General features: G+C 43.0%; 1 protein-coding gene across 1 annotated transcript in view; it reads right to left on the reverse strand.

The window, feature by feature from the left end:
• Nucleotides 1-17,507, reverse strand: part of ppm1h (protein phosphatase, Mg2+/Mn2+ dependent, 1H) — a gene marked incomplete at its 5' end in the record, with an annotated part of 28,073 nt that extends 10,566 nt beyond the window's left edge. The window contains 3 exons of the mRNA XM_079223873.1: nt 5,452-5,808; nt 8,682-8,847; nt 17,275-17,507. Of these exons, the coding sequence (XP_079079999.1) occupies nt 5,452-5,808; nt 8,682-8,847; nt 17,275-17,507 (756 nt within the window). The remainder of the gene's footprint in view (nt 1-5,451; nt 5,809-8,681; nt 8,848-17,274) is intronic.
• Between the last annotated feature and the right edge of the window lie 349 nt (nt 17,508-17,856).

The following is a 17,856-nucleotide window of genomic DNA, read 5'->3' on the forward strand; positions in this document are numbered from 1 at the left end:
TGGGCAGAAAAGACATATGTGTGTGAGTTCAAGTGTGTGTAGACAGTTCTGCATGTGTGTGCATAGAAAGCAATCATTTGTGCGACCTGATGCGTGTGTGTGACTTCATACGCTTGTGTGCATTTTTGTGCAGAGCGTTTTGTACAAGACAGAATTGCCGTGTGTGTTTGGATGCATATGCGTGTTCCTGAATGCCTGCACTCCTTCTTCCTGTCCAGTTCCAGAACAAAACACACACTTGTACATACAAACCACTAGTGCTGCTGCACACATTTCTCAAGAGTGAGGGAGTATGGTATGTGTGTGTGTGTGTGTGTGTGCGTGTGAGAGAATGTGTCCTTCACCACAAATTGAATTATGAATCCATACATATTTATACTAGCTGTGTGCAATACCTGTGCAAAGTCTTTAATAATGAAAATGTCTGCATAAACAGCTCCACCGTTCTGCTCCACACTTCCGCCAAGAGGAGTCGAGTAACGCCTGAGCAAAATAACCCGCAGGTGGAGACAAAAAGGTTTCTGCACAAAAAACGCCATGAGATAGGACTGACAATCTGATCAGGAATGACCAAGTCCCACATGACATCATATGACCAATGATAACTAGTCTTGTAACTAGTCTTGATTTATAACTGAAATAAAAAGTCAGGGACATGTTCAAAAAACACCATAGACACACAAAAAAAAGCAGAGTTACGCACTAAAACAGCACACATCTCATCCAAATATCTTATTAGAGTAATTTTTTACTTTTAAATACCAGTGAAAGACAACCAATAAAAAAATGGAAATAATAAGGTAAGCTCATAGAAGATGTGAGTGAATGCTTAATAGCTTGTATCAACTATTTTATTCAACATATTGTTTTGAAGGCCACCACTTTCCAAAAGGTTTGACTGCAGCTTGAGTCGGCGTACGACCTTTGAGCTACAGGTCAGGCCGAACGCCTCCTCCACGCTGTCTGCTGTGTTATGTGTTAGCAGAATAGAAGCCTAAAGCTATTGGGCCTGAAAACAGAGAAAGAAAAACTGAGAGCAACAGCAGAAAAACAGGTCGAACGTCAGAAAAGATGGAAAACTCTAATTAGCCGACGGTAATTAACCGAATCCATCATTTTAACTGATGACCAAAATCAGTGGCACGTCACCTGTTTTTGAGGGCCAGGAGGACCATGGGGCAAATTTCTTCAGCTAATGCTCCTTTAATACAGAGCGTAATGAACACACATATTTCCTGCAATAGTTCAAAATCCAATGGTAAAAATCCCATTCACTTTTCGTCAAGGGTAACAAGAGCGATGTCAACTTCCGGCAAAAAAAATGCATCATCCCTGCAGCACTCTATATCTTCACACAGCAAATAGTTGTTTGTAATGCTCTGAATATGAAATAAAGCACCTTTAAGATATTGCATAACGCAAATAGGTGAGTAAACAGTTCTAAACAACATTGAAGGTGTGAAGTGTGGTAAACAAAACCTTCAGTATCTGCAAGTATCGGTCAGTGTGATCTGTGTTAATTGGTCAAAAGGTCAGGAAAAGGGGCGGGACAAATGAAAAACACGAGAAACAAGACAGAAAACTCCAGAAAATGGAGGAAAAACGTTAATAGACAATAAGACACCGACACGTAGCATCAGCTCGTAGCCGTTTCTTTAAGTTAACTTGTGTTACTAGTGGACAAACCCAGTGTGAGCCTGGGACCGGCGCTGGATTCAAGGTCCTGTGATGAAGACAGACACCTGTTGGGCTGCTCAGACGCCACGAGGGCTTTCTGGGGCGTCTGGTTTCTCCAGACTGACGCTGAACTGCGAGTTGGACTCGAGTGTTTTCGCTCTATTGAGGTTAGGTCGTCTGTCGGCCGCACCCGAGCAACGCCCTGCGACTTTTCTTATTTTAGTGCGTGCGAGTCGTGAGTTTGGGTTCGGGCCCTCTGGGAGGTTAAGAGTCTCGTTGGGTGTTTAAGCTCAGTTTGCTGAAGGGGAAAAGTGGTGAGAGGGGAGATTACTAGAGAGACACGAGTGGTTAAGTTGTGTGTGTGTGGTTATTATTTAGGGGTAAGCCAATTCAGTTGGCTTTTACAGAAATTCATTGATTTGCTAATTTGAATAGAGGCATATGATTGTTTGAAATTTATTTGTTTGTCATTTAATATTTCAAAGGTGCTTCATCTGTGTTATTTGTGTTTTTGATTTCTTTCAACTGAAAGGGTATCTGTTATGTGTACATAAGGAACTCATTCCAAATAATTATGTGTTTGTTATTAAAAAAATAAGAAGTGCGTAGCCAACTTGCATAGATCAACTGACAGGTTTGACGTTTTCTGTGTTTAGTCGTAGGCAGTTACAATTAGTAGTTAATTAAATAGTAATTACGGACTATAAACGGACGTTAAACAAGTCATAATTCCCTTCAAAATATCAATTTTTACATTGCTGTGAAAGCATATTCTTCAAACTATTGTATTTATTTCAGTTTCTCTCCACAAATTGAATCTGACGAGATTACAACTGGGCTACGACTGTGGCTCACTGGTAGAGCAGGATCGGCGGTTCGATCCTCGGCTCCGCTAGTCCACGTCAACGTGTCCTTGACAAGACGCTAACAGCACCCGCATGCTGTGCATGGCCCTCACCATGAGGATAAGACTTGAGTTTTAGTGCAGATTATTTTAACAAGGCACGGCAAGACACGAGCTGTTTCCCAGTTCCCAGTCTGTGTGCTAAGCTAAGCTAAGCTAACGGTCTGCTGAATACAAGCCAATAAGCACATTTCCCCAAATGTTGAACTAATGCTGATAACCCACATCATAAAGTGAGGCGTAGCATATTTACATGGTGGTAAAATGTCAACAAGTGGCAGTCCACACACACACACACACACACACACACACACACACACACACACACACACACACACACACACACACATAAATGTGTTATACTAAAGACGATCACACAGTGAAGTCCTCTCCCCTCGTCTGAAACGGGCCCACCAACCGCCTTTGTTTCTGAGCTACATGTTGTTTCTGATGTTTACACACCCTCCGAGTGTTTGTCGGGCTTCAGTAGCCGCCTCACACACACACACTCACACACACACACACACACCGGCCACTTCCACAGGAATGCAGCGAGTCGTGTCAGAGGAAGAATTAAAGGCGGATCCTGCTGATAAGATACAGAGAGACTCGGTGAACTCTCAGACAAAGATTCAGAGAGTTCCCTTCCCAGGATTCTCTTGACACTTCCCATTTTCCTAAAGAATGAGCTTCATTAAAAAAATAAGACGAGGGGGCTTTTAGTGGGGGGGGATGCTGCCAAGATCGACTTTTGGGTAGTTACTCAGCAAAAGTGACAGTTTTTTGGGTTTCTAGTGGAGATGTGTATCATGTGCACCAGTTTGCAGTTTTTACAAAAATGACTGAAATAAAAATAAATGGCAGCTGTGGAGGAAAGTAGACGCTGTTTTTCCAGGTGGTTAAAGCATTTTATCTCGCCTGTGGGCTCTAATTACAATTAGTGAGACACTGAGCAATGAACTGGAAAGTGAAGCTCTCTGAAGAACAACTGGAGACCCCCATTAGAGAGCTTCGTAGCCGCGAGGACTGAGGTACACTGTGACTGCAACGTTTGGAATGGTGGACTTCAGTGCAATTCCCCTTTAAGACCGAGAGAGAGAGAGGACACAGAGGGTAAAGAGTGCGAGTGAAGAGACGGGAAGCAGAGCGAGTGAGAGCTTTGCTGATAGCTAGGAGTCGTGGAAGGAGAGGTTTCTGTCGAGAGAAAAACACAGACGCAGCAAAGAAACTATTTACTATTGAAAGTAGATCCTAATTTCAGTAACCTATGAATCCAGATGCTGAATCAGGTTTTACAAAGCCATGCTATTTCTGCAAGTAACAGAAAAGGTAGTTCACAACACATAATCCTCATGGCTCTGAAGCAAAATCCCATCATCATTAACCATAAACTCACAATAGACCTATCAATTAATTAACTGATCCGTATACACTCATTAATTACACCTACACACGCTGTAAGTGCCCCAATACTCTTATTTCCTTTTTTTTTATGGCCATGGAGTTTGGTAAGAATATAATCGCACACTACCATCTAGTGGTGAAGAGGTGGAAACACAGAGATGCACTGTGGAATTGTATTTTCTCTAAATTGAGCTGCACTTCCCTCTATCGAGATCTAACCTCCTCAAGCGATCTCACTCACAACACGGACGCTGTGCGTTGACCTCGGTTACTGGAAGACGACGCCGAGTGTCTGGTGGAGGCCGGGAGGCTCACAGCTGCAGGACATCACAGCTTACATTCTTGTCAAACACAAAAGTATCCATCTAATAGATATTCATTCTTTTAATAGTTTTTAAAATAGTTTTATTTTATGCCGTACCCATGGGGGCCTCTGTATATAGCTTTATTGTATATGTTTGTATTTTAGTTAACTAATCAATTGAAATAAATATATACATTTTTTGTTTTACCGAAACAAAAAGTTCACAGAGGCCACCGTGGCCTCTGTGAACTTGAGATGGGCAAGTTATAGTAAAGGCTTACAAGACATAATCAGTGGATTACTCTACAATAAAAACAATTGTGAGGTGCGGCTGGAATCATAATTATTATCCTTTGTTTAGTTGATTTGTAGGTGGAGCTACACTCTCTGCACTCTTTGTGCAAACTCTCATCTGTTTTATTGACGTTCACTCAGGACTTTGTGAGACTGAAAAAAAGTTGTGTACATTTCTAAAGCTAAATGCATTAATCTGATGCACTTTCAGAGCAAAATTAAGAAGTTAGATCGAGAAAAAACTTTGCACTTTTGTAAACCATATTGTGCATGCTCATATCTTTAAAGATTTGCCACCGTGTGCTTCCAGGCTGAGAGGAACAGTCATACATCATCAGTAGAAAGCAGCATGGTGCGTCAGTGTACACGCGTGTGTCTGTACCATGTGTAATCTCACTGTAATCATATCACAGATCTCACACACTGGTCAGAGCTGATAATGCCGTCCTGGATTTAGTTTGTCGTGTCATTTTACTGAGTCTAAGGGTTAAAGAATTCTGTGCACAATTTGTTGCGACAGTCTATACAATTGTGCAGTTATTACCAAGTTATGTTATAATGTGGGTGTCAAGGAAATGGCAAAAAGATTAATACTCAGTTTTGATTGTAGGCTTGCAGTTAACAGACATTTCTGTGTCTTTCATTTTTCCAGTATACCGTTTGCTTCCAAGCAAGGCAGCCGGAAAAGTTTTTTTTTTATTTTGAGAAAAGGGCATGCCTGGCCTTTTTCTGGGCAATATAACAGCGGGATGTCCAGTGTTATTCTGGGAATTATAGGACATCACTAACTGAAGTAGCACTCGGGAACATTAAGAGGAACATGTTTTCTGTGGTGCGCACGGTATTTCCATGGCAAACGTCCCCTTACCATGTCTTTGAAAGCGTTCTCGATGGCCCCCACCACCAGGCTCTCGTGCGAAACCTTCTTCTCGGTGAAGAAGCGCGTGGGCGGGGTGCTGGGCGAGCCGGGGGCCCCCGCGGCGCCGCGGAGGGACGCGGCCCTGGTGAGGGCGCGCTGGGACGTCGGGGTCAGGTGGTGGTTGATCGGCTCCTCCCCGAAACACGTCGGGGGCGGCAGGTTTGGACTGCAGACGATCTCCATCACCTCCTGGAGGTGCAGGGCGATGTGGTGGTGCAGAAGGCGGGCAGCCACGACCGCCGCCCCGGAGCCGGCGTGGCCATCGAACAACGCCCAGTAGTGGAAGGTCAGGCTCTCAGAGCTCTCCTGGATACAGATAGGAATCAAACACACGTCAGACTACGACACATTTAATCCATTGTGTCAAGATTTGCATCCGCGGGGATGGGTCACGGAAGCAGAGGAGTTTTATCAGACCTTCCATTCTCACTTCTCAACCAACTAGTGACTGAAAATATGTTGATTTTCTACAGAGAAACATCATGTAGTGTGTGAGTGATCAATACATTTGACAGCTGAGAACACTAGCTATGGATTTATTGTCACCTGGATTCCACAAAAAAAGTGAAATAACCAGTGTCTACATGTCTCCATATTGATAATGACTGTGTCTGCAACAGTTTCTCTAACAATCAGACAGAAGCAGATATGAGCCAATCAAATATTTTTAAGATTTAATCAGGATCTCAATCTAAACGGATGCTTGCAACAACAGCTGCATCCAACTCCAAGAGTTCGGTTTCAATCAATCAATGAAACTTTTATTACAGACTCAAGGTCCAGATAATACAAAAGACATAAATAGAATAAAATACATAAAAGCACAATTACAATACATAGACCTGTCAACGCTTTATAAATAGATAGCTGTACCAATGTCTGATAGCGTGTGGTACTATACTTTATGTTTGATAAAACCAAGATGATCTCATTTTCAGAGTCACTAACTCGACAGATACATTTATACATAAAACAGCTTTGAAAGTATTAACTCCTGCAGCCACAAACATTTCACTGGCACTACACCATCTCGGTCTCTTCAGTAGTATTCTCATGGCGTCATTGTTTGTGTGAGTATTTTTCATTATAATAAAAATGAATGCAACATAAGGACTCATCATCCAAAATGTCTGCCGTGGTTCCTTACCTGGAGGGATCCACCAACCTCAAGAAACTGTACATTTCAGAAATAGGAAATAAGAAAAAAGAAAAAAAAAGTGTCAGCTCGTTGTGGCTTTTCTCTTATCCATGTTTTGTGATATACTGGATAGTTTGACTTCTTAAGCACTCTACAAGGTAGGGGAACAACACACGACATTTAGTATGCAACATGTGGCAGCGGGTAATGAATAGATGCTGTGTAGAGGGTCACGAGCAAAAGAAGGTTGGGAACCACTGATGTATATTGTCACGGTGACCAGAAGAATAGAAACCCTTGTTCAATACCCGGTTGGACCAACTTTAGCCCGAGTGCAGGGAGACTGCATGCTCCAGGTGTTGAAGCTGACTCATACAGACATCAGTTATTCACACATCATGGGCAAAAGCTCCATTCTATTGCCACTGCATCTAAATTCATCCCTACTGTAGGTGTTCAGAGGGAACGCTTTCCTTTCAGGCTCTCATTCAATGGCGTCTTCTGATCTGAAAGTGCCCTTCATCCAGCGGAGGCCCAACCTGGTCCACTGTGATGCTAATGTGTGCGCTGGGATCAATGCCTCAGTGTGGAGGTGTGTGTTCCAGAGCTGGATACGGTCTTCTGTGTCCGTCTACAAAGTGCTACCTCCCACATATTGTTTAGACAAAGTGGCCTGTAATCCAGTTCAATCATTGTACATCTTTGAGTTTGCCGCTCCTTCAAAAAGTGCAGCAATTCTGTGATTTTCTATTCTGTTAAAATGTACGTTTTAACTCCCTTCTATGTCAAGTATGGACATTGAGTTGCTATTGTACATTGCATCATGCTGTAAACAAGTATGTAAAGTGAAAAATGGAGGGCTGCTTTGTTCTGCAGGGCTTTTACTGCATTTGTTTTTGTGACTGGGTGTAGATTATTGCTGGCATATATTTCTGCACACACTAAAGCACTAATTTTCTAAATATAGTGCAGGCAGGTTCTACCACATGAGCCTATGAAGCGAGCAGAGAAGCACTACAAAGGCTCTACACTACTCGTATCGCTCTAGTATCACTGCAGCAGTGAGTCACGAGGTACTTGCATGAGCTTGCTGTAGGCTCTGGCTGGGCCTGAGCAAAGTGCTGGTGGGCTGAGGAGAAATGTTTGCAGCAGTATTACTTTATTGTACACAACATACTGTACTTGCAGAAGGACACGTGGTTAACTTTGCGTGTGTGTGTGTGTGTGTGTGTGTGTGTGTGTGTGTTTCTGGGAGTGTTCCCCCGCCCATGTTAGTGGCTGTCGAGAGCTGCTGGAGGCCGAGGCTGTGATGGGTGAAGGACGCTGCGCCGCACGTATCAGTGAACTGCTGATGGGACTGGACGAGGGGACGGAGGGGCCCAACAGCAGGCCCCCAGGGGCATTCAAGGACTACATTTACTCTGACCATTACCTGGACTTCATCTGTGAAGAAATGCTAAAAATGTGGAAGCTTCCAGTCTGTGGCACGTTAGCAAAAAGATGGCTCAGGATTAGCATTTGTTTTGCAATGTGAAATATTTTTTTCTTATGAACTTGTAATCATCAAACATCTTTTAATAACTTATTAGTAGCAGTATTCATCATTCAAATTGGACAACTTCTTTTTTCCTCAAAATATAAATGTATACAGAAAGATATTATGGTGGCGTTTCCTGTTAAATTGCCATTGAATAATACCGGGTTGGTTCTGGTAAGGCCTAAAATCAGTGGATTTCCCCCACGGTAAAATATGATGTTTTACGACATGTTTGCTGAGACTGAATTGTGAGAGAGTGAGGTGCGTGTGCCGTGTGGATTCTGTGTAGTTGGTTAATTAGTTAGCGATTGTGCGAGTGGCCATATTGTGAACGATAATAGCATCGGTGATGTGTGTGTAAAGGTTGGTTTATTGCGTTGACGTGCATCACAGTTCTATCTCATCGCCCTGCCGTGGTCATAACATGTGTCTGCAGAATGACAGAGATGGTGGAAAGGCGGATGGATATTTCCTGATGGAGCCGGACCCATGTGTGTGACTCACCGGGCTCTCCCGGGGTCCCAGGCCCTCTCCGTTGGGAAGGGAAGACCTCCTGCGGGTCGTCGGGGTCCGGTTTGGCGTGGAGTTTCCTGCTGGTCTCCTTTTGACCACCAGCACCTCACAGCAGGCCTGGTCCTCATTTAACGTGCTTTTCCCTGCATTGATCACCCTGAATGTAGAAAAGGACACAAAACAAGGAGTTTTAACATTACTTTAACAGGACGCCTAGGATAAAAGATAGAGCGATAATAACTTATTTTTTTAATTATTAATTATGAAACAATATATGAAGATAATAAAGAAATTGAAGATATGGCATTAACAAGCCTCATATTGTACTGCATACATTACAAAACCTTAGATCAGTGGTTCTCAACCATTTCTCAGTGATGTAACCAGCGCAAAGCATTTTTGGTTGAACGTTTTTTTATACACAGCATTGTGCCATCAGTGTCTAATTTAACATAGAATATATACAATTCAGTTCATGAATTTACACTTATATTTGATCGAATATTGTTACATAATAATTTTCAAAGGGTTTTTGAATGGATGCTAATTTTAAACGTATGTCACGTACCCCCTGGAGTGCCTGTGCGTACCCTCATTTGAGACCCACTGCCTTAGACCATATACATGAACTGTGCTAATATTTGTTTGAAAGAAATCCCTAAATCTAGTAGTGCTTTGTGGAATGATGAGAGCACTACACAGATGTTTGAATAACAAATACAATGCACACTGACGTTCAACGGTTTAGAATTGTCTGCCACAAAAGTCAGATGGCTGAGAAGACTACTCAATACTTCTGAAGGGTCTTCAACGCGTCTAGGTTGTAGAAAGTCGTCTTTACCAAAAGCTAAGAAAGAGACAAAGCCCTCTGAGCAACAGTTAAATAAGAAAAGAAGAAACCACCAGCCACTTAAGACTTCAAAAAGGAAAATAAATATATTTTAGTTTAGAGTTAGCACTATTGGATATGGATCATGGAATATCAGCTGCACATACTGGACTGACAAATCACAGTTTAAACCTATTCAACCGTATAACAAATAAACAGGTCCTCACTATATTTTAGAGTCCAATTGTGGTTCGATAATACTTATGCTTTTCTGGACTTGAAAACAAATTAAAAATCGAAAGGGTATTTAGAGGAAGAAATGGTTATAACAGTATTCTCCCCTGGCATGCAACACTGCATCACATCCCCTAATTGGACGTTTGAATTATTTATTTCTTCCTCTGTTGGGACCAAATCTATTTCAATTTGGTGTCAGAATTATACAGTTTTCTTAAAAAAAAAATCTCTGTTAAAATCGCCATTATCGAAGGAAAGAAGAAAACCATCAATATAACAAGGTGATCCCCAACTTTTGAACAGCAGTGTACATGAAAAAAAGACATTAATAGTATCAGAGAGGACGGTAGATGAAGCCTCAGAGAGGGAGGAGGTCTAATGGATGAACTATTGAAGAGATCTGTTGTCATCTCCACATCATTCCAAGCACTCCCTTCCATCAGAAACAAAAAAACAGTTGTGTGCCAGCTGCCTTAGATTAAACCTTTGCTTTAATAATCACTAAACGAATATATCAAATTCCCTGAATGTTGGCGGTGAAAGGTGATACACATCTGCAGGTAACTCAAGAGCTTGAATAGCCTTCTTAGCTGTGACCTTTAACCCATAATACGTTGAGAATATAAACCCTTTTCCAAACTCAATTTCTGTGGAAGAGTTTCCCCTTCATGGCAGCATATCTTTTTCTTTTTTTTGTAAAATCAAAGTGAGACAAAGTCAGCAAATACACACTCTTTGAATACACATTTCCATTGGAGACCCACGCATGTAGGTGAGAGGACAGAAAGATACAGAAATACTGCGTTACACAACACCTGGCAGATGGTGAACTGCTGCTGCTGCAGTCGTGGACACGCACAATACTCCATTCTTGATTTAGCCACACCGCAGGAGATAAGTCTACTGTGGCTTTATTAAAACTGTGCACATAGTATCTTATCAAAATTAGAGCTCAAGAGGTTAGATGGGGATGTATGTATTTTTGTTTCAACAGACATTCGTCATGAAAATAGTTATTCTGCTTTAAAAAGACTGAGACACTGGTAGCGTGTCTCTTTAAGCGATGTCTCAAGTGAGAGTCGTATCAAATAATTGAGACATTACAGTCGCTACATGTTGATATGAGAGCCAGTCGTGAAGACTTCCCCGTGGAGGATCTTATGTAAGTAATCCTAATTGGTCCCGGGGATGAACATGGCGAGCACAGACCCTCCGTCTCCAGCTAAGAAAACACTGTGGGTTGTAAAAGCGACAGGATATTGACTGGGCAGACCTTCACTCAGTGAGATTGATTTTAATTGGAGTCTTACACAACGGGCTAGTCGCCCCCTTCCCTGTCCTGAAGACTAATAATAGCACACTCCCTGCGGTGAGGCCATCAGACAGGTTGACATGAAAACACCTGATTTTGCCGACTCGGCGGTGGTGTAACGGACCGCAGTGGATCGGTGAGCCGCATGGATCCGCACTCACGGTTTTTACAGTTTAACCGCCATAGTGGGAAACTAAGCTTTACTGACGATCAGCATCGGTAGATTGTCAGTCAAAAAAAATATGTGATTAAGAGCTTTAATGCTTTATAGTCACAGACAGACAAAATTATAACATTAGCATGATGTTTTCTTGTAAAATGTGGTTTTAGGCGAGACACGTGAATACAGTTGTTTGAAGGAAATGTTTTCACGGCATTATGAAATAGATATGAGAGGGAATTATGACTTCTTTAACTTCCTAATAATAGTTCTAGATTGTTTAAAACAGATTTTTTTTAATTCCAAGATCTTATTCTTATAAAAAAAAAATATAATAATAATTTCCATACCATTGTATGATTGTTTGTATGCAAATAACCCCTATAGATGACTAAAGCAAAGTAAAAGGACAACATTTAGGACATCTGATGAAACTATTTTTTGTGATGGTGGTGAAAAATAAATGTATGATGATCTACAATTGGTATCAGAGGCAAAACAAAACTTGACACAGGCATCTCTAAAAGTTATATTTGCTCCCTTTTTTTCTTTTGTCCTAATAATCCGGTAATCCTCTCACATCTATCCGTAATCCGGTTCCTTGTCGTCTTCATGGGGATGAATGGATCAGTAAACCAGACCTCACACCGACGATGGACGCCATCCCATCTGGGAATGACTGCTTTTTAGTTGCACACTAAAAAGCGACCCCCGACGACCTCAAACATGTACAATATGTTCCCCCTTCTTGACGCCTGAGCTGTCGGTAGCTGCTGTTCTTGAACTGGTATTTTGTATTATTTTATAGTTATTTTAATAGCAACTTGACACAGCTCTGTTAGTCCTTGATCCTTTGTCTGTTAGTCCTGGTGACTTTATTAAGGACGTCTTGTTCTTTATTTGTTTTCCCTTTTCTCCTGTTTTGTGGCTAGTAGGGTCTTTTTGATTCATTCAGTAGAATCATTTATTTTCATAATTTATTTTCTAGTTAGTGTGGGTCATTATATTTTCTTATACTATTAATTATGTGTGGAAGGAGGCACTAACAAAGCAAGATTTTCATTGTACGGAGTAACTGTCTGCTAACTGTGACAATAAAAATATCTTTAATTTTGTGTATTTTGTCCTCGGAGACCCTAATGCCTTATTAGTTTCTGTAATATTAGTTATTTCCTCGCTCGTTTTCTTGCTTTGTTGGTCCCATTTTATTTGCAAAGGTCGGGAAAACTGTGTTACTCCTTGTTACGGTTGTAGCACGACCATCGTTAATGTTATTGGTTCCACCTGCTGTCACAAGTCAAGCAGTGAAATCTCTGAGTGCAAAAGGTGATGAAATAACTTTTATACTTAAGCTGTTGCTTACTGTGGCAACTTTAGTCGTAAATATACAAATTCTGGATTCTTACATTGTACAGAGAAACACCTTTATCGGTTTTATTTTTAATTACTAAAAACAGCATACCCAGTCCACTTCCAGACAGCAGTTAGAAGTTGATGCCACAGTTTGAGTTTTCACACAAGCTTTTTAAAATCAATCCATGAAATGATGGTATGGTCCGGGAAAAAAAAAGTCCCGTTATGTTAGTGTACAGTATGCGATGTGTACTTAATGTGTTCAACTCTTTCCCCTGAACTTCATCTGATGAATGGAGGCCACAAACCTCAGACGCCATCATGCGTGTCTGAGACCAAAGCACCGCAGGGAGCGGCGGTCACTTGACCCCGAGCGGTCACGAGACTAAAGGCTCCTGATGTGAGACGAGGCGCCCTCCAGCCCCCGAGGCACGCGCTGTGTACGAGAGCAGGGCTGTCATGTCTGGTTACCCAATGTCACTTCTTCCCATCGGAGACAATGGCGTGACCTTAATTACTCCGTCAGAGCTGTGAACTATACCGTGTGCCTTCTTTTTCATTTTCGGGGAAAACACTTGACCTCACGTTTTGCTCCAAAAAAATACACCATTTTGTATCTATATTAGCCATTTTTAATGTTTAGATAATCCCTGTTTGCTACATTCCTTTGTATCCATTTTGCGACTGTACTTTCTGCCGCAGCATCTCAGTTTTCACGAACATGTCCTTTTAGATAAGGATAACGATGACCTGATGCGTAACAAGTCTTGTTCGAGGGTGACTCATAGCTACAAGTTAAGTAAAGCTGGCACTGAACTGCAGCCGCATTACGTTGTTTCTGCCTCAGAGCGATGTGGCGTGTTGATGCGGCAGAAACAAGAACATGTGATGTAAGCAGTGGCGAGCTTTGTCATGTGCTCCCTCTCCACAGCTGAGTGGGAACCATGACGTAATAGTGAAAAATATCAGAAAAGACTGGGAAAAAGTGCTATTATGGATAAACCTACATACAAATAGAAGGATAAACACATTCATTAAGTTTATTGAACAATGCAAGCTTCACACCGTTTCACGTCTACTTCCTTATCTCTGTTCTTTTATGCTCAATGATGAGGAAGTCAACCTAAGGCTTTCCACACGGAAGCCAAAGCCCAGAATGCCCTCTTGCACACGCTAGTCTGCAGACAAAGACACACGCTGTGCAGCGGCGGTGCTGGTGTTCAGTTTACAGACGCGTATCGATTCAGTATTGAGCCGACCGTGTTGGTCCTGGGTCAGTAGAGTGAGAGGTTTGTCACAACTCGTTCACCCGCTCAGGGCCACCCGCTCTCCCATTACAGCATGCAGGCGGTGATGAGAGGAAACACGTGAAGCGAAAGGCAAAGCGTGTTTTTGCTGCATTCAGTGGCTCTTAACGTTTCTCAATGAAACTCTAAAAGAATTGGCTTTGGCATCATCTTTTCCACCACTGGAGAGTTTTCCGTCGACTATGTTTTTATGCTCATTGCCGGCCTTGATGCATTCTTGTTGAAGCTCACTTTTATCAAAACTAAAAAGCGACACATCAGGTGAAGGTCATCGCTCTCGTCGCATCACTGGTCTCCCTCTTGGAAAGTAACGAAAAAAGGTTGAAGAGGCTGGAACCAAGTTGTCCCAAACAGATGTCAAAGGAAACATGCAGAAATTATGAGCATATACAGGAACTTAGACCAAGTTTACTCAGGCTGGCAGTATAAGGATCATCATCTATTTACCGCTCAGTTACTTCAGTGATTAATCGATCACTTCTTCATTTGAAGGGCCCCGGAGTAAGGTCACGTTTAAAGTGGGAGGGGCTTACTTAGAGTGCACAAAATGCTGTCTGTGTACACGAACTGGAAATATTATTACCTTATTAAAAAGGTATGTTAACCGTGACTTGGCATTTTTGTGAAAGGACATGGTCACAGCGAGGTCGGCCCCTCCCAGGGTGCACAAGGGGGAGCTGATGATGATGATGATGGGTGGAAAACAAGTCGGGAGGAAGGCAGCGGGAAACGCAGCATGCAGAAGTGCGCCGGTGAAGAGAGAGCGGTGAGCAATACTCACTGATCCAGTCAGATGATTATGCTCACTGGACCTGACAGTGCACCCACTCAGAATCTAGAACTTCTCTTCCCGTCGCCACAGGGAGCAGCTCTGTAAGCCAGGAGAACCTCAGCAGTCGGGATGTGGAAATGTCCCGGAGACATCTGACCCGTTAACCCTTTCATCATCTCATATGGACTCAGGTTGTACCCACTGGCAGGAAAATTTCACAACAACAAAACCCACAGGTCAGCCAGCTGCTGACAAAATCGCCAGTAGGGCTCAGCCCTGTGCGCGCACACACACACACACACACACACACACACACACACACACACACACACACACACACACACACACACACACACACACACACACACACACACACGGTCCTGTAGAATTATATATTCTGTTTAAGTATGGCAATTTTACTAAGAAACCAAAACCCCGGTTCAATAATTGAGTTTTAATCATAAATTAGCAATCCGTGTGAATTAATAATGAAATGCACAATTAGCTATATATAGATATGGATTATCATTTTCACTAAAATTATGCAACCTACTTTAGAACATAGAAGTGGGTGATGGGTTTCCTTTCTTTTCCGTCTTGAGATTTAAAATTATTCATGGCAGATTAGCACGAGGAAGCATAGCGGAGGACGCGTCTGAGAATCAAACCATTTCAGCGGCATTCTTCAGCAGAGACCATATAGATCCATCATGCACTGAAACAGTCAATTAGCCAAAAAGGTCAACAACAACAATGTTAAGGACTGAATCTATCAAAATGTATGAATACTTGTTGTGTTCCACTCTATGAAATGTGAGGACTTGCTGCTTTTTTGTGTGTGTTTTACATTCACACAGACTTAATAACTTTGATGTTCCGGACTGTTGATCAGACAAAAACAAGCAATTTGATGACATCACCTTTTGAGCTCGGCGAGAAAACATGTTTCCCTCTATAAACGTAATTGAGAGTGCAGTTTTGTTGAATGGGAACGTCATTTTATATGAGACAGGATTGGCTTCAAGCGATTGTGTCGACCCGTCCAGTTCACTCCTTGTAAACACAGACAGTTGCCCGAGGGAGCGAGACCCACGGGGTCAGTTGTGCCGAAGCCCGATGACCGAGACTTTGCACACAGTCGGGTTCACAGCAGGCCGGCTGAAGTTGAAACATTAGATGCAAAGCGATTCGGGGAGTGTCAGCACGCACTCTCACTTAATGTCTCTCATCATCGATTAAGCTCCAGGAAGCAGGCGCTCTATCACAACAGCGTGACGATGAGGCTTCATGTCCTGGGAATGAAAACAGAGCAATTTCTGTGTGGATGGATCTCACACACACACACACACACACACACACACACACACACACACACAGTGCTAATGGGATCGCCTCAAGGACTGAACTGTGACCCACAGCCTCGCTAACCACCAGGCCACCGAGACACTTCGATGTGGGAATGCATGAGTAGAAGTAATTGTGACTCCGTGCTCTCGGATCGTCAGACGACGATGAGGGCAAGTGTTTGTCCTACTTTTGAAGTGAAAAAAAAGGGTTTTGTTTGTATAGTGCAGGTCTGGTTCAGGCCTGACGAGGTGTACGGCACGCTGCTCTCACCGGCATGCAAACAAAGTCGTTCCTGCTCAGTCTCCTGTTTTTTTTGCCGTTGGGAAAGTCTGCATTTTCTCACGTTCTGCAGCGGCCCTCCCGTGCTGTCGACACAGTTTACAGAAGCAAAAAGAAACAACTTTGCTTTTCATGAGTCAAGCTGAGTGCGCTGGATGCCGTTTATAAGATGTCCTCATTAGAGCCTCAGGCAGAAAGCTGCCATGGAGCCAAATGGATTGTGAAACACCCAAAACATAAGCTGTGATATCAATAATACATCAGATGAACTCAGGTCCGGTTGTGATTCTGGTCTCAGTTGTCAAGAAGAAGGACGAGGATGACTTTTAGTGTCTGACAAGGAAAACCGGATCTCCACAAGTGAGTGTGTGTCTCCTGTAATGCACATCTAAAGTACACAGTCAAGTTTTACCGGCTTTACTGAAACTGTAGCTGTAGGCTATTGATACTATGCACACAATGTAGCAATAAAACAAACGCAGGGACTATTCTCTCTATATTCGTGAGAGCTTTCCTGTCCAGCCTCACACAAGTCAGGTCATTGCTATTCAAAATAAAACCTTGGATCTGAGGGTGCAGTTTGTTGATCTCATTATGTTAATTAAATAAATTTAAAAAAAACACACACACACAATGAGTCTGCAACTATAATAAGCTGACGATATTGTTTGCATCATTACTACTCTATCACAATAATAAAACACTCCCTTGTGACCTACATTGTAGCGACCTTACCTCTTTGAAGGAGGTATGTTTACGTCCCATGTTTATCACTGAAGGAAGACATCAGCTGCTTCACCTTGGCCTATTTATCATTTTGCCTCCATAAGAACCCTCCATAATCCTAATAATCATAACTAAAGCGGCTGGATGCTCATGTTTACGCCTTGATGAGCGCATGATCTCAGGGGTCCGCACTTTAAAAAAAGGATGCTCTTGTCTTGTGTGTTGGTGCCAAGCAAAGATGGACGCGTACAGGTTTACTCACTCTGCGTAGCCGGTGGACCACGGCAGCCGCTTGGTCTCCTTCAGGATGAGGATCGGTCTCGCGATGTGATCCGCCGAGCACTCGATCTCGTCCGGCGACAGTCCCAGGAACTCCGGTCTGCTGTACGGGTACTTCAGCGGCAGATCCGAGCCGCCGGAGTGATCCCCGTTAGAGCCGCCAGCCATCATGCCTCCCATAAAATTGGCCACCGCCGATTTCACCCGCGTGAGCATGGTCCGTGCTGCGGCGTGGCTCCGGGGCGATGCGATTGCGCGAGTCTCTCTCTCTCTCTCTCTCTCTCTTCTCCACGCCCGAGCGACGCAGTTTACGCGGCGTGAAAGGTGGACACAGAGCGGCCGCGAACACGCATTCAGCCCCAGCGCTCCACCTCGGTTGAACGCGGAAATAGAAGACACTATACTCGCTCTGTCTCTCTCTCTCTCTCTTGGGGCAAAAGCGGGGAGCTGCACGCTAGTCACGTGACGAACCGGTTGCTTGCTGGTGGATTTGGTCGCACTGGCATCTCACAGTGAGCAGCTTACTTGTTGACAATGCTGGAGGTCAAAGGTGCGTAATCCCGGA

Source organism: Taurulus bubalis, assembly GCF_910589615.1.
Source record: "Taurulus bubalis genome assembly, chromosome: 9".
Taxonomy (NCBI): Eukaryota; Metazoa; Chordata; class Actinopteri; order Perciformes; family Cottidae; genus Taurulus; species Taurulus bubalis.